Source organism: Leuciscus leuciscus (assembly GCF_965113295.1).
Source record: "Leuciscus leuciscus genome assembly, chromosome: 1".
Lineage (NCBI taxonomy): Eukaryota > Metazoa > Chordata > Actinopteri > Cypriniformes > Leuciscidae > Leuciscus > Leuciscus leuciscus.
The window spans coordinates 48,447,732-48,470,543 of NC_138725.1; the positions used below are offsets into that span (position 1 = coordinate 48,447,732).

At 37.4% G+C, this 22,812-nt stretch overlaps 1 protein-coding gene across 1 annotated transcript; it reads right to left on the reverse strand.

Moving 5' to 3' along the window:
• Nucleotides 1-1,110: 1,110 nt before the first annotated feature.
• Nucleotides 1,111-17,608, reverse strand: ezh1 (enhancer of zeste 1 polycomb repressive complex 2 subunit). Its single transcript, XM_082179941.1, has 20 exons — nucleotides 17,355-17,608; nucleotides 15,855-16,002; nucleotides 13,229-13,348; nucleotides 11,213-11,335; nucleotides 10,693-10,810; nucleotides 9,877-10,086; nucleotides 9,197-9,299; nucleotides 7,283-7,446; nucleotides 6,952-7,043; nucleotides 6,691-6,847; nucleotides 5,636-5,817; nucleotides 5,039-5,130; nucleotides 4,887-4,915; nucleotides 4,206-4,331; nucleotides 3,737-3,915; nucleotides 3,285-3,380; nucleotides 3,097-3,178; nucleotides 2,913-2,993; nucleotides 2,739-2,823; nucleotides 1,111-2,656 (listed from the first exon to the last, which is right to left on the reverse strand). The coding sequence occupies exons 2-20, from the start codon at nucleotides 15,987-15,989 to the stop codon at nucleotides 2,599-2,601; spliced, it is 2,232 nt and encodes a 743-aa protein (XP_082036067.1). The 5' UTR covers nucleotides 15,990-16,002; nucleotides 17,355-17,608; the 3' UTR covers nucleotides 1,111-2,598.
• Between the last annotated feature and the right edge of the window lie 5,204 nt (nucleotides 17,609-22,812).

The following is a 22,812-nucleotide window of genomic DNA, read 5'->3' on the forward strand; positions in this document are numbered from 1 at the left end:
TTGAAGAAAACCACATCAGTGGTCAGCATGTGGAGGTCTGTTTGCTTCATTTGGAGAAATGTATCAATAAATTCGTGACATTCTCCTTAGGGATCCATTTTACATGTAATACATTTTTCATTTCACTAATTCACTATGAAATATTTTCTTTCTCATCTTTTCCAAATGCACATACATACATGCACTCCCGTTTGACCAAATCGGAAATTATATTTGTTGATATTTGAAGTTGGCGCAAACAGTATATACCATTATTTACTTTTCAGTACATTACCATTCAAAAGTTTAGGGTCAGTAAGATTGTGTTTTCAAGGATCCATTAAATTGATCTAAAGTGACAGTAAAGACATTTATATTGTTACAAAAGATTTACATTTCAAATAAATGATGTCCTTTTGAACTTTCTATTCATAAAAGAAAAAGTGCATCACGAAGCAGCACAATAGTTTTGAACATTGATAATAATAAAAGTTTCTTGAGCAGCAAATCATCATGTTAGAATGATTTCTGACAGATCATGTGACACTGAAGAGTGAAAATTCAGCTTTGTAATTTTAAAATATCTTACAATGCAAGTTATTTTTAATGTAATATTTCACATTATTACTGTTTTACAGAATTTTGGATCAAATGAATGCAGTCTTTGTGAGAATAAGAGACTCAAAGAATTTCAAAGACCCTGACCCTGATCGATAGAGAAAATGGCATTTGCTGAGAGTAAATGAATGCTTCTGATATTATTTCCTTTCTAGGATTCATGCTACCTTCAACTTTAGAGCTACTAACACACAGGTTGCAGATTCAGTCTTATCGCAATCATCTTTTATTACCACTGTGCCCATGAGGTTGATTCAGGGTAATTGTAGGTCCTGTGAATGTGAAACATCTGCCGAAATAATTCCTGTGATAACGCCCAAGGCAAAAGATCAACTAGCTTTGTGAGATCAGACAAAAACATTATAATGCAATCCCTCAAAGTCTTACAAGGAGGTAATTTCAGCTTTGTGGTCAGGTGTGACAAGGTGTTTCATTTAGAGTTTTCTTCATTCTTTAGTTCTGGTTTTGATTGTCATTCTCACTGTAAATGACCATGACTGTAGAAACAACACATCCCAAATGACACTTTAATAAAAAGTCTGAAGGAAACGGACTCTTTCTATAATGAATCATTTCAGACAGACGCAGACATAATTCATGCCTTGAGTTAAACGTGTCAAACACATCACTACATTTTCTACATGTATACTTGCTTTTACACACATCCGATTGCACTCGACTTTTTCAGAAAGCTATTTTCTGTGGGCTTCAATGTTTTGGGATAAATATAAAGCACATAATAGTTCAGATAAAAATGCAACTAAATTTACAAGACACTAGGAATTATTTTCTCAGCATATTTTCCATATTTCCATTTAGTGGACACGTGAAGTGTCGTTACAATCCAGGGCATATTAAACAAATATGGTCATTTGGTTTAGCTCTTTATTTTACATAAAATGGTACAATGAAACCAAAACCCTAACCCTTGTTAGGCCTATTTTGTACACTCACTCTTAAAAAAGCCTGCTAAACAATATCCTTTAGCTCACAGTTCACATTCAGTCTGTCGGTTTATATGGTTACTTGTTTTGTTTATTTCTACACAACATTAACAATATTTAACCTCATACAGTTTAAGCAGAAATGAAGATTAACTGCCTTAGTGCTATGTTAGTTAGAATAGTAATCTGACAACATGAGCCAGCTTTGTGCAAGCAGATAGATAGATAGATAGATAGATAGATAGATAGATAGATAGATAGATAGATAGATAGATAGATAGATAGATAGATAGATAGATAGATAGATAGATAGATAGATAGATAGATAGATAGATAGATAGATAGATAGATAGATAGATAGGGACTGCAAGAGCAATGCACATTACAGTAACAGGCTAACATCAAATGACATCAGGTTGCAGACAAGTTTACTGAAGTTTATTCTAGAAAGAGAAGATACTGACCTGACTGACTATAAGTGCAAATGTAACAATGAAATATTGCTTGATGTTTTGCACTACCGAATATTTTGACCAGAACAACAACAACGGCTAGGTGTGATGCATTCAGTTTTCAGTTAATATATACTGAGCATATAGAGGTTATAGCTATTTTTTTTAAACGGTTTACAGAGCCTTTTGAACGGAGAGATTGAATGTATTACAAAACAAAAAAAAACTTCAAAACAATTGTCTGAACTGGCATTCTTCCTTCCATGACAGAGAAAATGATGCCACCTATCAATATCCTGTGGAATTGGCGATATAGTGCAAATGTGGAGGAGTGGATTTGTCGATTTGAGGACGCCTTTTGGTTTCTTCAATGTCATTACAAACATCATCACAAAAAAAGTACACAAAAACGCTTGTTCAGACAATTCAGTTAAACCACAGGTTAAGATAGTGACATCACCCTCTGAATGCATCATCAGATCTGTGATGTCGTTACAAAATCATGCCTCATGGGAATTCTTAAATCTCACCCTCAGTGAAGTGCAAAGCATTGTGGGTAGGCAAACATGTTACCAGCTAAATGCGGACACGCTCAAGATGCATATCTACATGTCGGTTTCCCTCTCAATGCCCACATACTTCAATGCATCCGCTTGACTGTACCTAAGAAACAGAAAAAATTAAATAACATCACAAAATCATCAATCTCATTAGATTGCATATATGAGTGTTTAACAAAACCTACCTGTAATCAAAAAAGAGCTCTTCTCCTTGTTGTATGGAGCGCTTGGCAAAGATTCCGATGCGGTGATCACCGTTAACCATGACAACTGCAATAATAACCAGTGTCAGACATGATTAATAGCTTCAATTCAGTGTTGTCTTTGCACATTGATAATTATACGATGAAATAAAGTACCTTTTGCGTAACAGTTGGGGTTGACAGAGTGGTTGGCGAATCGTATTTTATTACCCTTTCGAGTGGCATCCACAACAAAGTCTGGAATAAAATGAAAACACTTGTGAAAACCAATTTATAATATAATATAATATAATACAATATATAATATAATATAACATAACATAATGAATCAAGCCAGTACCATTGTTCAAGTTGAACAGAAAGCTGGACATGTGCTTGTCATAGATTCTGCCCCTCCGGTCTGCCTCATCCTGGGAAATAAGCTACACACACACACACACACACACACACACACACACACAATGCATTAATCAGATCACTAAGAATGTAACAGAAGAATCACAGAATCTAATGCTTATTTCCACACACCTCTCCACAGTACTCAGAGATTAACTCGTTCTTCTGGGCTGGCTCTTTGATAAATGTACCCCACCCTGCAACATCAGATGGGGCCAGGAGCAGGTGCTGGCAAACAGGTTAAACAACATTCACATGACTAAAGCATCTTCAGTTATTTCACTTTGATTGTCAGCATATACCATACTGGATGGAAACTACATAGATAGACAGATAGCAGTGGTGGACAAAGTACACAAATCAAGTACTTTCGAGTAAGTATAGATTACCCTATTCAAATATTACTCCAGTAAAAGTAAAAAGTACTGATTGATGCACCACACATATATTTTCTAGCCAGCACTAGTCAGAAGTCAGCACTAATAAGAAAGATTAGTGCATACATTTGTTACTGTCCATCACAGACAGACAGACAGACACACGTGTTGATTATTCAGTGTCACTGAAAAGTAGTTCATTCATACCTTCTTGTGTCCTCTCTGGATGCTGCAGTTCTTGCAGGAGACCTGTTTGCTGTCCCAGGCGTCTGCGGCCCCACAGGTCATGCAGAGGTCAGGGTCACACTCCCGCACCGCCAGGTAACACGGACACTGCTTGGTGTTACATTGAGTCTTGCAGCGACAGCCAGGAAACCGATTCTGACCTAGAACCAAAACACAGAGCAAAACTAGGTCAGAGTGACCTGTGAATGTTTGAGATGTAACTAAAATAAAATAAATAAATGTTCAAAATGACTTAATTTGAGCGAAGGTCAAAATGGTATGGGGACTTTTTAAAGAAAGTGTTTAATTTCTTCACCGCAATGCATCACTAGTGATCTGATGTTGTTTTGTTGTCGCCCCCTAGTGGTGTGCAGATATTAAGGAACTCATTACTCATGTCTATACTTCATGTATTTGCATGTGTGTGCATGTTCATTTGTGTTGAACTCACACTCTCGATTGCACTGGCAGAATTTCTCACAAAAGTTTTGTGTCACCACACATGGACAGGAACTATCACACGGGTGCTCGGGGTGGTCACATGGCTGATAATTGTACACTTGATTGGATGAGTTGTCTGCACAACAAACAGGGAGATAAAGAAGAGTAATAACCAAGGTTCCCATGCAATTTGAACAAAGAAATTCCATTATGTTTCTAGTCATTTGTGATTGCTGCATAAAGATTAAAAAAAGAAAAGAAAAACAAACAAACATTTCTACCATTAACAGAGATAAATAAATGCTGTAAATTGTTGTTCACTGTTATTTCATAATACCTAATGCATTAACTAACTGTAATTTTTTTTAACCTATTGTAAAACGTTACTGCAATTTTGTATATTCAATAAGAATATGTAGTAGAATTTCATTTTTTAGAACTGAATTATATTGACTACAGATAATAGGCCTTTTGCCATGTTGTATAAGCTTACAAATGTAATGCACATAAACAAAACAGACCATTAATTTAATAATTGCAATAATTTGTCTGACTACTAATCGCCAGCCATAATGTCACAATCGCCCCAACTATAGAAGCCTCCATGACTTTTCCTTCTGTTTGTCCATTCCTGAACCTGCCAAGCCACTGAAACCACGTCTCAGTCTGGTGTCTCAGTTGAGAGTCTTACCTTTCTTCAGCTGTATCTTTGCCCATAATCTATCAAAAAAAACAAAAACACTGTTGAACTAGTGTTCGTATTTTGTATCTTCGGATGTTAGTATCTTACTACAGCATGAATCTGATTGGCAGGTGAAAGTGGAGAGTGTGTGAACATCTTGCCTGTGCTTTCGTTTTTTCTTCTGAGGTGAGATCCCACCATCCTCCAGGGGAACACGGTGAATCAGCATCTCTTTCACTGCAAACTCGTAGACCTGACACAAACACATAGAGACATAAGCACAGACAGAGCATTGCAACATGTACATTCCCCCCCACACACCGCAACACTTAATGGGCGTTAGTCAGTACTTTGAAACCCAACTGAGACGTAACCACTCATTATCATGTTGATCTTTGCCATATGAGCTCGCACACACACACACACACACACACACACACACACACTCAAAACAAGGCTCTTCTAGAAAAAGATTTGGACCATTCCCAAAATAAAAGAAAAACACACGATTTGAGGTAATCACATTTCCAGTTAGCCAAACCACATGTCTTTCTGGGAAAAACTCACAGGCACACATGCACACAGCCCTACATTTAAACAGTCTTTGCTTTTGAGTAAATTCTGTAGAATTTTCTGCACTTTCAATATAATTGCATTCACTTTAAATCTGCAGTAATGTACTCCTTTACAAAGGTACATCATCAAACAAGCAAAAGTTACATATTTGACCACCTGTTCTTTGTCATTTTTGAACATACCTCTCTACACGTCTTGGTGCCAATCAGTCGTGCAATAGAGCAGAAGTTGTTGAAATATGTGCCGTGCAGGACTCTAAACAGAGACTCCTCTGCTCCGCCCCACTGAGGAGGCGGCTTGGACTCCTCTGCTCCTTCCTCTCCTGGTCTCAGTTTGGTGGGACTGGGACACTGAGAGTTACTCTCTGACACACGAACATTCACACAGGTAAATGTGAGGTTTTTATCCAAAACATTATGTCAGTCTACCAGTGTGTTGGATGAATCTTTACTAAAGTAAATCAGAACTGAATAGAAAAGTTAGGTGTCTCTTTTTTAAGATACTAATACTTTTATTCAGCAAGGATGCATTAGATTATGAACAATCAAATATGCAATACTAACTGATAACGATATTTTGTATTCCTCTCTATGTAAAGCACTTTGAATTGCCATAGTGTATGGAATGTGCTATATAAATAAACTTGCCTTGCCTAATATCAGCTGATAACCAGAATGGTCATTTTGCTCATTTTATCATCCAATGGGAAAAAATTATAAAAACTGCCTTAGTAAGCAGGTAATAATAATGTTCTTGTGTTCCAATAACCATTTTCAGTCTCTGGTGCAATACAGTCAAACAAATATGGAAGTTTGTTTCTGCCACAGAATAAAACATTTTAAAAGATAACTGCAACTTTTTCATCTCACAATTGCGAGTTTACATCTTTATTCAGAATTACGTGATATAAAGTCGCAATTGAGTCTTATAAAGTCAGAATTGCGGGATATTAACTCTCAATTCTGAGAAAAAAAAAGTCAGAATTGTGACATAAAAAGTTGCAATAACCTTTTTTCTTTTTTTATTCTGTGGCGGAAACAAGCTTCCATTTACAACTCACCTCAATGGGACAAGAGTTCTTTTTTTTATTATGGCAATTCTATTTTTAGCAATGGAAAGTTTGCCTGTGTGTTATTTTGGTCTTTATTAACCCTTTATCCACTGTGACTGTACATTAAGGTGTGGATATGCACATTTTGTTTTGTATGTTTGTGTTTATGCACATCGGTGTGTGTACCTGAGGAACTGGTGGTATCGTGTTCGCTGTCTCCTTCTTTTCCCTCCTCACCGGAGCCTGTGCGGCCACATGAACTTGAGGGGCGGGGCTGTCGGCGTCGATGCCGGGGCCTTTGAGACCTCAGTATGTTTAGATCAGCAAACTCTTTTGCCCCTTTCTGTGACCAAAGAAGGGTGAAAGATAAAGATTATTAATAAGTAAATAGGTTCTAATTCAATTATAAACGTACAGTAAAGTCATGAAATCGTTAGAAAACTGTACCTGCAGCAGGAAGCAGTCCAGTCCACAGGGCTCTGTCTCCATTCGGATCTCTTTATTCTTCCTCTTATATACATTAGGAGATGCATGGAATGCTGAGCACAAACAACATGAAGGCCCATTTGGAGGCAGTCAAAAACATGTGTGACTACATCACATTTGTAGTATAAATCTTGGCTGACCACTTGTGATCAGATCATTTGAGACTAACTTTAATGGCTGTTTTAAACAGCTATCTGTATGTTTGATTCACCGATCAAGACTGTACAATATGACAATAAAACATCAAAATAATTTGCATTGCAGACTAGAGAAGAACATTATAATGTCTTACGGTGCAAGAAGCAGTCGTATTTAAAGCAGCGGCGACAGAAAAGTGTATGAAAAGAGTGCAGACTTTGCTCTCTCTGAACAGATTTGGCCAAGGGGCCGTCTATGCTGGGCGTGCAGAGAGGAGGCAACTTCACAGGGCTGGACGGCTCCAGGAGATCCTTATATCTGCAAGAGAGAGAAAAATACAGTTACATTATTACTTGCAATAGCAGCAAACAAAATTGCAAATCTAAAACTGCACGAACGCGTGATATTCAGAGCATCAGGACGTCATGAGCTGTATATGAAAACGTGGGGTCCCTTTCTCGCCCTGACTGAGAATGTATCATGAAATGAGAAATGCTAATCTACATTTAGACTGTTCAAAAGTTTGGGGTCTTATGTTCACCAAGGCTGCATTTATTTGATTTGAAAAATACAGTAAATAATATTGTAAAATATTATTACAACTTAAGATAACCGTTTTCTATTTGAATATATTTTAAATGTATTAATGTAATTGAATTTTCAGCATCATTACTCAAAAAACCTTTAATATTATTATAATCAATGTTGAAAACAGTTGTGCTGCTTAAAATTATTATGGAAACCATGATTCGTATTTTAAGGATTATTTGATGAATAGCAAGTTCAAAAGAACAGCATTTATTTGAAGTATAAATCTGTATCATTATAAATGTCTTTACTGTCACTTTTGATAATTGTATGTATCATTGATCTTTTGTCAATAAAAGTATTCACGAAATAAAGACTTACTGACCCCTAATCTTTGAATGGTAGTGTATGTGGGAGAACAGTGCATTATATGAGGATTTAGAGTCTGTGAATCAATTTGTCCTAGTGTCCTATTTTTATGGTGTCAAAGATCAGTAGATACTTTTAGCATTAGTTCACCCAAAAAATTAAGGATAACACTTTCCTTAAAGCCTACTTGCTGACCCTCGTGCTGTTCAAAAAACAATATTAACAACCGTGGTATGAACTGTAATTTTGTGTGTAATTTATATTTTGTATGTGTATTCAATGTATTTTTTGTTCCAAGAAAAAATTTATAATAATGTTTGGGGTGAATAAAATGATGACAGAATATTCTGTAATGGATGACCTGTCCCTTTAAAGTACTGAATTAGTTTAACAATAACAAATCAGGGCATTTAATACATCTCTCGCCCACAGATTTCCCCAAGCCAGCGGAAAGAAATAAAATGAGCACAGCTGGTGGAATGAACAATGATGACATGAAACAGTAAACAGTTGGATGATAATGCAGACTGTGACGGGTTTTTGTTTCCACTGCTGCTGCGAGGGCTGCACAGCCAGCTGACAGCAGAGCCAGAGGAGCTTCCCATGAACCTTCATTTACCACGGCTTTAAATTGGCATGACATATTCTTTCCTACTCAAGTGAAGAATGTGCATGCATGTTAGGTTTGCCATTATGGTTGTATAAGCTTGTTGAATAAAGATTATTTTGGGGGGACTGCATGGTTCACATTGTGTGCAACTTTGATATTAAATCAAAATAAGTTAAACTGAAATTAATTGGATTTAACTGGACTGAACTGAAAATCCATCTAAAACAAGCTCTCCTGTTTGTCCAAATAATGGAAGACAGGGGAGTGTTCAGAATTAGAAAAGAAAGAAACATTTGAAAAGAGTTAATAAAATACACAGTTCATATTTACATACTAAAGTTTCACTATTAAAGAGATCAGATGTTGACAGATGTTGTGGGATCGGCGCACACGCTCTACATGTTGCACATTTGGGAGAGGCAGGTTTGAATCCGGCCTGCTTCACATTCTAATCTCATTCCTTTCTAAAAGGGAAGTCTAAACACACACACACACACACACACACACACACACACACACACACACACACAAAGAGTTCAGATGTTCAATAGTGTGGCCTACTTGTTCTTCAGCTCCTCCATGGTGCCATTGTATGGAAACATGGACGCAATAGCTGAGAAAATCTTGTCGTGAGGAATCTTCTTATTGGTGGACAGCTCTCTTCCTGGTGATGGAAAAGCATGAATAAAATCAGCATTGTCCGGAATTTGACTTATAAAGTAAAAGCAGACTAGTGTTTAAGTGTGTGTGTGCATGTTTCCCCTGCTCTGGTGTAAGGGTCAGTGTGCAGTGTAATGGGATTCTGGCCTAAAACAAACTGAGTGAACAAACAGGTTTACCCAGCTCTCACAGGGAATAGAGGCGACGCTCAGAGCAAACAATTGCATGCAGACACATATACACTGATGGGCAACACATGTGCGTTCAAGTCTATTTGTTGTTCAACCAGTGAAATTCAACTGCAAATTGTCTTTTAAAAGCCCTAATTCTATGGTAATTTGACACAACATATGGCCATTAAACTTAATTTATTTATTGGTTTAAAGATCAAAATACAATTGGTTTTGTACAAAATACAAAATACAAAAAACACAACAGCATTACACAATTCAGGTTATTAGTCAGTAAACTCAACTTTCCTTTAAAAATGAATACAATTAAATGAAATAATTTAAACAAACAAATAATAGCTTTATCCAATTTTATTTTTTTTATTTTTTTTCTGTTCAAAACAAACTCACCTTCAGCAGTGCTCCTCTTTCTCTTGAAAAAGCCAACTATTGACTCCTCTGGTCCTTCTGCAGCACTTTTCTGCATGCCTTGCTCATCCTCCTCCTCCTTATTCTCTGCTATCTCTCTGGGCTCTTCCTCCTCTTCTTCCTCTGGGTCTGAGTATTGGCTCAATGCCTCCACCAGCTCCTTAAAGATCTCATCGTTTATGAATCCTCCTTCTGTTATCAAGGTACAAGATACTTATGTACACCACACTGCCGGTCTAACATTCACAAACATATGATATATTGATATCACAACTGGAACAGCATCACATTACTACTGAAAAGTTTAGGTTACTATTGAAAAAATGCTGAACTTTTTATTCATCAAAGAATCCTGAAAAATTTTTACGTAGCACAACTGTTTTCAAAATAGATAATAATAAGAAATATTAGACTGATTTCTGAAGGATCATGTGATACTGATGACTGGAGTAATGATGCTGAAAATTCAGCTTTGGTTCACAGGAATAAACTGTATTTTAATCAAAAACAGTTCATTTAAATTGTAATAATATTTTACAATATGACTGTTTTTATTGTATTTTCCATCAAAAAATGCAAACCCAAACTTTTGACGGTAGTATATGTTAGGATTAAGTGGTTGAATAACATATGGTAATAACTGTCAAATAATTTTAAAGCCATTTTTATTGAAACTTATTCACTTTCTTTACTCTTGCGTCTTTAAAACGTTCAGGTCTTTCTAGAAGAGATTCGGTCCAGTTCTAGTGACGCCTCTGGTAATGGTTGTAAATACCTACAGTATTTTGTGATGCTCACCTCTGTCACCATGCACCCCGTCATAATTGTCAATAAGCTCTTCCAGGAAAGCCTCATCCTGTTCCAACACCTCGTCTCCCATGTAGGGGATATTATGCAGAAACGTCTCATCTTCCACCTCAGAAACAAAAAGAGGGGGAAAAGACGTTAGGAAGAAGGCTGTGATTTTTCACTGCATTACTGAGTTTTTTAAATGAGAGAGAAATGCACGATATTGTAAATGTGTATTGCGAGTGGGTGTTTTTGTATATGCCTATATTTGTGGCTGTAAGCGAGTGTAGGCGTTTAAAGACGCACATCCTCCTCTACCTGAGAGATGATTTCAAAAACACATGCTTAGGGCTGTCAGAACATGTGAATGCACTGCTGCAGGGTGACCTACTTTCAAAATGACCAGTGCCATAAAATGATGCTTTTCTCTCTCCTTCTTATTCTGCAGACGCAGGCTGCTAATGGTGATCACGATTGAGTGCTTTTAATGTGTTAATGTGTGTGTGTGTTTATTGTCCACATCCAGTACCATGAAGTTCTGCTGCAAAGGGGACCAGGAGTACATGAATGGTATCCCAGCAACAGTTGTCAAGGGACGCATGGCAACTGCCTGGTTCGGAAAGGACGGAAAGCCAAACTCTACCATGCATAACTGTGATCGGAAAAGAAAAGGAACACAGGAAAACAGATGATAAGTCAAAGTGTCACACAAATCTATTAGAGAACTGTTATATATATATGAATTAGCCAATGTAATTTGAAAATATTAATTTTATATTAGTTGAATTTGAATTTCTCAGATTACAAACAGATTTAAAGGAATTATCTACTATTAAAGGAAATTTTCACCCAAACATTTTTATTCTGTAATAATTTACCATCATGCTAATGCAAACCAAAATTACTTACTTTATCAGGAAAACAAAAGAAGAAATGTTAAATTTCTAAATTTGTCACTCCTTTCCATGCATTTTACAATAAATATATGGACTGAGGCTTTCAAAAAGGATGTACAAACATAATAAAAGTAGTATTTTCAATGCATGCACTGTAATCCAAGTCTGAATTTTCTGAAGCCATATTATAGTTGTAAATCGTTTGAATCAAGTTGAACTGATGAGGCTAATTTGTGGCAAAATCATTTCAATCATGAGTGAATTATTAAACCAGCATTTATTGGCATGGGGCATGGAATGTACATACATATGCTTGATTTTGGCGGACAAAATCTGCTACGCTGCTGAGCAAATACAAGAATTTGTTCACCTTAGTCAAAATAACATGCATAAAGTACTGTTGCTGCAAGAATATATTAAAACCCCTATAGCAGATCTCTACAGGTGGCACTGGGGAGGAGGAGGGGTAAACAGAAGTTTTCATAATCGTGCAGCAGGGAGATCGCAGGCTAGGGTGTGAAATATATGTGGTTATGTGGATTAGGAAGTACGCCTGGTTGGCTAATGCCACTGCGCTAGTCCGCTAGAGGAACAAATCAGTGCACGGTAAGAGTTTCATGACTTAACTATGTATTTAGACCAGTTTTGTGTACTAGATCAACTGATTCATTGAAAGGATTCACAATTCATAAATGTTTCTCTCATAAACATGGTAATGAGATCAAAGGTGGATATCAAAAGTGTTAGAGACTTATATTTTTTGTCTGTTCATCACTCAAAGCTTGTATGGCTTCAGAAGGAAAATAATGCACTAATCATACAGACCATTTATGATACCTATATAACTTTCTTGTGTCCTTTTTGAAGCTTGAAAGCATATAATGAAAGTGTAAAAATTTTGGGGGTGAACTATCCCTTTAAAATATTACACCAAATCAGTGATACAAACTACTAGCTAGAAGAATCAAATTGGGTACAAATGTGTACTAGTGGATATACATTTGCAATTGTGATTCTAAAGAACTTAACGTATGGTATTGTTTTGCAGAGCTGTTGCATGCAGGATCCAGCTGTGCTGGTATGTGGAGCAGTCTCTCTGTTTTCCACAGAGAACTAAGCTTTGCTGTGCCTGCCGGCTGCTTTTATTGTGGATATCACAGGAGTTTTAGATATTGAGCGCTCACTTGGCAAACATACAAATACATTTTTGGCAACAGAGCAATTTTATAAAGTGAAAAGAAAATCCCACTTTGCTGCATTTTTACCGGTCTACTGGTAATATTTGCCCGGACTAATTAATTAGAGGTTAACTGTGCCACAGTCAGTCCATTAATAACATCATTAAGTTGATCTAAACACTTGTCAGGTAGGATATGATAAAGTGGGTACTGCAGGAAATAAGAAGGCAAACTGTGGCACCTGATCTTGAGTCATTACTGGCATTTTGTTTGAATAAATTAGGTTTGGAAAATGGTAAGGCAAAGCTGACTATGTATTGATTCAGCTCATAAATCAGCTAGAGGGGACAGTCTTGTGCTGAATTAGCAGCAGGTTCAATTCACTGTAAAGCGATCTAGTGTCATAGAGCAGATGCAGGATGACTGACAGCGGTTAGTGGTAGTCAAGGTCCCCGGCTGTGTCATTCTTGCCTTTTTGTTGGGCAGAGAGGTTGTGGACAGAGGAATGGACTGGATTCGGAGCTTGGACCATTCCTCATTCAGCAGCTCAGTTCTTACTTCAATCTTAAGGCGATTCGACTGGAATAGAGCCTGAGAAAAACACACACACAAACAAACACACACACACACACACACAAAGACTCAGCCTAATAGTTATAAAGACTGAATTACATGCATTGGAAGATACATTTACGAAATTAGAATGGCATAGAAAAATAGAGAAAAATAAAAGTAGAATGGTGAAAAAAATCTAAAAGATATGCACTACCGTTCAAGTTTGTGGTATGTAAAACTGTTTCTGTTTTTGAAAGAAGTCTCTTATGCACATCAAATCTGCATTTATTGAATCAAAAATACATTAAAAACAGTAATATTATTACAATGTTAAATAACTGTTTTCTATTTGAATATATTTTAAAATGTAATTTATTCCTGTGATGGCAAAGCTGAATTTTCAGCATCATGACTCCAGTCTTCAGTGTCACATGATCCTTCAGAAATCAGTCTAAATATGAGGATTTGCTGCTCAAGAAACATTTAGTATTATTATCAATGGTGAAAACATCTGTGTTACGGTGTATGTAGGCAGGAAGACGAAGACACGGAAGAATAAGGTTCCAACACAAAAGTTCACTTTTCATCTAATCCCCAAAAGGTAACATCAGAACAGGTAGCAGGACACTCGCACTCGCACTCGCACTCGCACTCGCACTCGCACTCGCACTCACGGTGACCGGACAAGGAGTGTAGGTAAAGTAACAACTTAAGTAGTAAACTCAAACGAGGATAATTAATCAAACACAGCTGACGCATTTGAACTAACAATGACGGTAACCAAGGAGATGGATGAGTGGCGGGAATCTGAACAAGGAAGACACGTGACAAATAAAAACAAACTGAAACTCCATGAAAACTAAACTAAACTAAACTAAACTGAATGGTGACAGAAAGCCCCTCCGGCAAGGTGCGACCTCGCGCCGTAACGGAACGAAGACAGAGGGAGGTATGGGGGGCTGCATGGGGAGTTCCAGAGGAGGGCGAGGATGTGACGAAGGGCTGATGATAGCAGGACGACCATACAAAGGGCTGGTGATGGCAGGAGAACGAGACCCAGATGGTACAGGTGGAGGAAGTCTGAGCCAGAGTTCTACATAGCTGACTGTCCACAGCGGAGACGAAGGCGGGAGGAGCCAAGATGTGGTAGTTGTGGCTGTCGATTTCTGGGAGTTGTGGTTGTCGATGACCAACGAAGACGAGTGCCCCGGATCCGAAGGTGCAGACGGAGGGTCGCTGGAGGAGCTGAGCGACATCGCTGGTGCTAGAGACCCAGGCAATGTCACGGCGACGAGCATCATAGGTTGAGCCAGAGTACCCGAGGACTGGGGTGATGCCGTTGAGAATGAGGACAGAGGTGATGCTGATGGGAGGAAGGAGCCCACTGCAGCCATAGGGGAGAAGGGATGGAGCGCAACGGATGGCCCGTATGTCCGTGGCGTAGGTAGGGCGATGACAGACCAAGGGGGAGCCGGTGAGACGAGGGAACCCGGTGGAGTCACTAGGCCGAGGGTCCCTAGTAGAGCCGAAGGTGGAAGGAGCCAGGACGGAGCCGACAGGTCACCAGACCGAGATGGAGCGAAGGGATCCGAGGCCGGAGGCAGAGCCGCAGGATCCTCTAGTGCTGGCGCTGCTGATGGTTGCTCGACCTGCGGCTTGACGTCCCGGTAGGGCATCTCCAGAGATGGCGCAGGGCTGGAGGACTCAACTTTCTAGGCGATGGTGAACTCTGTCCTCTTGGCCTCAGGCTCTGGCTCACACGTCACGGCGGGTGGTCCCTCAACGTTTGCGGGGGGCTCTTGCGCATTCTCCGTGGTCTTCAGGTTCTCGTCGTCGAGAGGGCAGATGACGGCAAGACAAAAAAAACGACCAGAAAAAGAAAGAAAGCCTGTGCTCTCCTGAGCCACCTTGAGGAACTTAGCGTTCCAATCCATGTTTGGTCCGGTCATCTGTTACGATGTATGTAGGCAGGAAGAAGAAGACACCGAAGAATGAGGTTTCAACACAAAGTTTACTTTTCATATAATCCCCAACAGGTAGGTGCAGGTAAAGGAACAACTTAAGTAGTAAACTCAAACGAGGATAATAAATCAAACACAGCTGAAGCATATGTACTAATAAGGACGGTAACCAAGGAGACGGATGAGTGGCGGTAATCTGAACAAAGACACGTGACAAATTAAAACAAACTGAAAGTCCATGAAACGAAATAAACTGAATGGAATGGTGACAATCTGTATATTTTTTGAAAGTTGTGATCCATTTTTTCAGAATCTTTGATGAATAGAATGTTGTTGTTTTTTTAAAGGAATTTATTGAAATAGAAATCTTTTGTAACATTATAGATGTCTCTACTGTCACTTTTTATCTATTTAATGCATCTATGCTGAATAAAAGTATTAATTTCTTTTTAAACATTTTTTTTGAACAGTAGTGTATAAAAAACTTTGTGAGAAGTGAGAAAAAGAAAAATACAGAATAAAATATAGTGAGAGGTCTGACAGAGTAAAAAAAAAAAAAGCAAATGCAAAAGGCCTTCTACCTTGACCTCCTCAGCTTTGCGGAAGCGTTTCAACTGTCTTAATCTCATGTACTCAGACTTGACTCTCTTCTTCCATTCCAGCAGACTGCGGGGAGGCTTTGCAGTGCAGGACCGGGGACCTGACACCTCCTCCATCGCAGGAGCAATGCTTATGTATGTAATAAAAAAACATATAGTTTAGCTCACATTCAGAAAACACTGACATAAAGCTGGAAAAAAAAAAACTGAATGTTTAAGGATTTTATTAAATGTACAACAAATACAAGTTAGGATGTAAAATAAAATATTTCAAATTCATTTCTGTCCAAAATGTATAATACATTACACAATGTGTGTGTGTGTGTGTGTGTGTGTGTGTGTGTGTGTGTGTGTGTGTGTGTTTAATTCATTAATATATATATATATATATATATATATATATATATATATATATATATATATATATATATATATATATATGAAATGTGTTCAGTTCACTTATTAATAGTTAGTAAGGTAATTGTTATATTTAAGTATTGGGTAGGATTAATGGATGTAGATGATCATGCAGAATAAGGCATTAATAAGTGCTTTTTAAGTACTAATAAACAGCCAATATCCTAGTAATATTTATGCAAATAAGCAACCAGTTAATAGTGATAATTGGACCATAAACAAAGTGTTACCAGAAATTTCAGTCTAAAAAAAATATATAAATTGTAAATACATATAATAATTGTGCATAAAATGTATTCATATTTATTCGCATGATTCTATATCTTCATCTTCATGTGAAACATATTCTCTGGGATGTGATAAAAAGCACCTTCCAGAAGGGTTCCCGTCAGAAGTGACTCATTCTCTTTCACAGACACACACACTCAAGGGACCTATAAATCGCATTCATGACTCAAACTTTATCATTCAGTAGTGACTCGACATAGGACTCACTCACTGCCCCCTGCAGTTCACAAAACACAACTAGCATTCCGCATTATACACCATTTAAAGGTCTCCAATTCAGATTAGTATTTAAGATTAACGAAACTCGATAATCACTTAATTGAAATGGCAAGAACGCGTTGGCTGTCAGAGAGCAAAACTGGTTATGCAAACAGCATCCAAGTGACTGCACTGAAAAACACGCGCTCGCGCGTACACACTGGAAGTGGGCGTGTCTCTCTCGCGAGCTCATTTCACCACGGTGCGGATAAGTGCGTAGTACACTTTTCACCATTTCTTAACCTTCAAATACTGTTTTCTCGAACTTTCGAGAAACTAAAATGAAATATTAAAGGTTTGAAAATGAATAACGTAAGGCTACACGGGCCACGAACGAAAGCGTTCATAATGAAGGACGCTAAGCGTCAACAACGCCACACGTTGAAAATATTTGCACGAGACGCTGTGAAGCAAACGATACACGCTGAGACGATTTAAACATGTCGTGCGCACGTGCTCTTTCTCTCTCGCACATGCTGGATAACGATACTTATTATCGCTGTCGCAGTTTTGAAATACCTTAAGAGTCCCTGGCTTCTCCTTCCTTTAAATCCTCGCGAATCAGCTTCGGCTTCAAGTGCGCAGCAAAGAAGTCCGCGTGCCCAAAAACAAACGTCCTATAGTGAAAAACGGTGTCCTGGCTACGGACCCACTGCAGATATCGGTGCCAGAATGTTTGTGTTGACGAGCGCAGGGGATGTGAGGATTCCTCGGTCGTCCGTGAGCATGTCGAGATTGTAGTTGTACAGTTAAGAGCTGCGCACTTGGTTGGCACGGTCAAAGCACAGGGTGACGTCTTTATTATGAACATACTCCAGCTCTCTTTGGCTGGACCACAGGCTGCGAGTGCACTGTGGAGGAAATTAATAATGCAACTTATTTTCTGAATAATTAAAATACTAAATACAAACATATGCATGAGATCTGACATTTAATTGTCAGAATTTAAAATGATAATTAACCTAATGATGATAGCCTATATGTTTATTATTATTATTATTATTAGTAGTAGTCCCTAAAAGCGTGCTTTGTAACAATACTTTTTTTTCTTTTTAAGTATTTTAAATATGAAAGTGCTGGTGACAAAAAAAACGGCTGCCATATAAACCATTTAAGTAAGTAATGTGGTTTATAGCAATACTAATCGTAAAGACGTGATATGTACACGTGGATGTTTATATATGCAGAGACAGAAGTCTCCGCGCAAAGGGGCTTGGCTTGAGGATCCAATGCTTGTTGTTTTGACACGGTTCCTTTGAGATCCGCAGCATAGCATGTAGCCTACTGTTTTCCTCCAGAGGGCAGCGAGTATGGCAAGCCGTTTTAGCATTAAAGGGATAGTTCACCGAAAAAAAAGAAAATTCTGTCATCATTTACTCACCTTCAAGTTGTTCCAAACCTGTATGAGTTTCTTTCTTCTGCTGAAAACCAATGAAGATATTTTGAAGAATCAGACGGTTAATGAGCCCTATTGACGTCCATATTATGGCTATGTTTTCCCTACTGTGGAAGTCAATGGGGTCCATCAACTGTTAGGTTACTGACATTCTTTAAAATATCTTATTTTTAAGATATCCCTAATATTCCTGGCTTTACTAGTTGTAATTCAGGCAAAATTCCAAATCCAGATATCTATTCTGCAATTTTGACTTTTCGTCATTGGAATTAAGATATCTACACAACATGATACTGACAAGTCATAATAGGCCTACATTTGAGATATCGACAGTGTTCTGACTATAGTCATATTCTCCAATTGACTTCCATTGGAAACTATTTTCTGAAATTAGTTTTAACTAGTAGAAATTGTAATTAAAGATATCTATAATTGTTTTTGTTTTTTTTACTAGGAATCATTCTAATTTAAAGATATCTCAAATTGATCTCAAAGTAATGTAGTAAAATTACAATTGTAGCTGGGGCGTTTCCTCCGAAGAGTCAAGGGAGACAGTGCCACCTCAAAAAAATTGGATGAGAAAATAATCCATATTGCAAAAATAAAACAACGCAAATATATCAAAGTGTGACATTGAAGACTGTTTTAATCACTTGTTTTTCTAAAGTAACACTGTCTAACAGCGACACCAGCAGGTAAAGTTACAGCGGGAGCCGGCGTCTCTCTTGATTCCCCTGAGCCCGTTGACTTTTAACAGACACCCTAAAAAGCCTGCGGTGGATTTGATGGGGGTAATTGAGAATGAATGGGGGAAAGTCACGTGAGAGGAGGCAATGCCTCCATAGCGTTATGATTGGATTGGTTAACGCGATAAATCATGCCTCTTGTTTTCGAGCGTGTTCTGCATTCGTGAATCAGTCTGAACGAACAAAATGATGGTGTTAATGGGAAGGCTAATGAAAAATAACAGCTCTTTCACTTAGATATCACTGCTTTATGTCATGCCGAAATCAAACTTGAAATGGTCTGAAAACATGATGACTGTGCGGGTTTTTAGTGAGCAATCAGCTTGGGGAAATTAAAGAGAGGCCTACATTTTCGTGTCTGTGACCAGTGTTTACTGAGCATGACTGATGATCTGAAAATAAGTTGTCTTAGAACAGCTGAACATCAGTTCACAAATAAAATATGTTGTTTTATTATTTTGGAATAAATATAAAAATGCTTAAAACACTAACTTGATGAGATTTATTCTTGGTTTTAATCAAAAGAATTACATAGTTGAATACAAAATAGAATTGTATATTTTTAATGTAATGTAAAGTAATATTTAACCAGGAGAATGTAACAGTATTAAGTGTCTGGGACATGAATTAGATTTGATTTGATTTGATTTATAAAAAATAATTAATTTAACTGTGAGGACTTTGCCTACTCATTTCAGAACACTAGCTACTGCAGGCCACTAAATTGTAGATATCTTGAATTGGATTTTTGATTAGGCATAACTTAAAGAGATATCTTTAATTGGAATTCTTCCTTGTCAAATCTCATCTAAATACATCAGCAATTTAATTATGGATATCTCAATCTGATTTTTGACTATAGGAAGACATTTCTCAAATTATATCTCAAATTAAATTTCTTACTAGTGCAATTATAATTGCTGATATCTCTAGTTACCAATCTGACTAGTCAAAATATAACTATGACTTGTCGAAATACAATTGTAAATATCTCAAAAATGTTTATGGTTAATCAAACCATAGTTTTACATGCCAATCCCACCTGCCATACTGCGTGAGAGGTCCGCCCGCCGCGCTACACTGAAGACTCTGCCCTTCTCTGCACGTCACACGCGAGCCAACGAGAACGCGCTCGAGAGATAGCAACGCAGTTTAATAGTAGGCTAGGCCCTATATACTGCTATTCAAAAATAAAATAAATTAAAAAAGAATAGTAGAGTGATAACGTAGTAATGCAACTGCTACACATGCAACTTATAAGGAGATATATATATATATATATATATATATATATGTATAAACAGTAGCCTACTGTGCAAAAGTCTTAGGCATGTTAATATTTTATTTTTGAAAGCATTCTCACTTTACAGCATTTTGTATAAACATAGGCTACTGTGCAAAAGTCTTAGGCATGTTAATATTTTATTTTTGAAAGCATTCTCACTTTACAGCATTTTAACACAAGTGCCAGTACTTTTCACAGTACTGTAGCTTTGCAGGGAGGTTTCTTCAAGCATCTTGGAGACGTTCCCGCAGTTCTTCTGGATTTAGTTTGTCTCAGTTTTTTCTGTTTCTTCATGTAATCACAGATGGACTGTTGTCAGATTCCTTGTGCATACAGAAATCTCACTGGATTATTACAATTAATGGCAAAAAGAATGTTTGGAAATGTAAACTGATATTTCCTACTGACACACTACAGCAAAAGATATAAATAACTGACTTAAAACAATTTTTGTGTGTGGGTGTGTGGGTGTGTGGGGGGGGGGGGGTATTAACATGCCTAAGACTTTTGCAAAGTACTATATATATATATATACATATATATATATATAATCCATTATTTTATTATTAGTTGCATGTGCAGGCTAGCTGTTGCATTACTACGCTTTATACTATTTATTTATTTTATTGTTTAATAGCAGTAGCAATACAGGGCCTACTATTAAACTGCATTGCTATCTCTCGAGGGCGTTCTTGTTGGCTCACGTGTGATTCATAAAAGAATGCTTTCGACAGACAGATGTTGTGATATTTGTACTTTTACACCACTAGATGTCGCCATATAGCCATTAATTGTTAAATCTCGGTCCTATTTTTTAAAGCGATAGTTTACCCAAAAATAAAAAGTCTTACTCAAGTTCAAGTTGTTCCAAACCTGTCTGGCTTTCTTTCGTTCGTGAAACACAAAAGGAGATGTTAGGCAGACGGATGGTCTCATTCACCATTCTTTGTATGGAAAAATAGCAATATAGGCTATGCAATGAAAGTGAATGGGGACTTTTTTTGTGTTTCACGAAAGTCAAGTTTGAAACATAGGGATTTTTATTTTCAATATTTATTTTTTTTGGCTTAATATCCCTTTGACTGTATAAGTTCCCTGCCTATATAGCATTAGGCTACTAAGAAAACATTTTTTTGTCATGGTTGCAGGAACAATTGGTGTTTGGTTTCGCAGATCAATAGCTTTAGGAAAAAGGTTTTTTTGAATAGATTTTAAACTGCATGCTTAGTGCACATGATACCGTGACACTCATAGGCCTACATCTAGAAGAGATGTAGTGTAGATGTAGACAAGTAAAAAAAAAAAAAAAAAAAAAAAATGTGTACTTCTAAAATTGTATGACTTTCTTTCTTGAGGAACATAAGAGATTAAGAGATTTTGTCTCAGGGTTTTTGTCCATACAGTGGAAGTCAATGCCCAAACTGTTTCTTCAGAAAATAAATTTTGTGTTCCACAGAAGAAAGTCATGCAGGTTTGGAACATAAAGGGGAGTCAATTTTCATTTTGGGGTGAACTGTCTCTTTAGGTAAGGATACATTCTGAACATTTGTACTGTTTACAGATATTTTTTTTTCTTTTCTTTTACAATTAAAACTTTCTGATACTGACATTGTGTGTGTGTGTTGGTTTAAGCTTATGCAAACTTGGCTAAAGACTGGCAATGTGCAGGTGTTTTAACTTCTTTTGTCGGTGTAGGGTTGAGGTGGAATTGCTCATCAGTTCAGTATGTGATAGATAGAGTGGTAACACAATTTTTCCTCACACCCTTATCTCAGTAATGGGCCCATCCTAACGGGGTTTTCTTAGTCCAGTCTGGTGTTTATCTTGGACCTCACAACAGAAGCAAGCACAGGCAGAAAGATAGACATAAGAGGGAGGTCTTATCTATGGAAAGTTTTTAATTATGTGCAGTGTAAACCCTGGATGTTGGTTTTGGCTCGTCAAATGAAGATTAGTATCAGCCGGTGTGTGAGGTACTGAGGGTGAGGGATGACCTCTTTGCTCTGAGGTCGGAGTTTAGAGGATGAGATGAAATATCAGAGGGGCTGTGACATTTAAAGCTCCAGATACAGAGGCTTTAAAGCATGTAAATGCAAAAGTGTACAAGCTTTCTGTATGAGAATGAAACAGGAAAATCTTGCACATATTTTATATTATAATAATGTGGCATTATTACCATTAAATTCCTCTATAATTATTTTCTCTCTTCAATGACCTAAGACAGAGGTTCCCAAACTGATTCATGCTATAGGACCCACTTAAACTTTTAACAAAGAAAATGACATACAAACAAATAACTTTTGAAAAAAAGATGGGGGGAAAAACAATTGAGGAAATAGTCTCTAAATATTCACTGATTCAGAGTTCATTCAGTAAAGGATTCAAACTAAACTCCTGAGATTGTCTTTTTGAAAGATTCATTAAAATAACAGACTAATAAGAGTCATTTGTCTCATGTATATCGGACTACACAGGTCGTGACCCATAGTTTGAAATCAACTGACTTATCCCATTGCAGGACAATAGACTTGAGGGGCATTTTCATGTGTT

What these genes read in the sequence shown, in the direction of transcription:
- ezh1 (XM_082179941.1), bottom strand. Translation starts at nt 15,989, where the DNA reads ATGGAGGAGGTGTCAGGTCCCCGGTCCTGCACTGCAAAGCCTCCCCGC. An exon ending in TGGACTGCTTCCTGCTGCAG is followed by an intron (nt 6,848 to 6,951) that starts GTACAGTTTTCT and finishes CTTTGGTCACAG; the next exon opens with AAAGGGGCAAAAGAGTTTGC. An exon ending in AAGAAAAAACGAAAGCACAG is followed by an intron (nt 4,916 to 5,038) that starts GCAAGATGTTCA and finishes TTTTTTTGATAG; the next exon opens with ATTATGGGCAAAGATACAGC.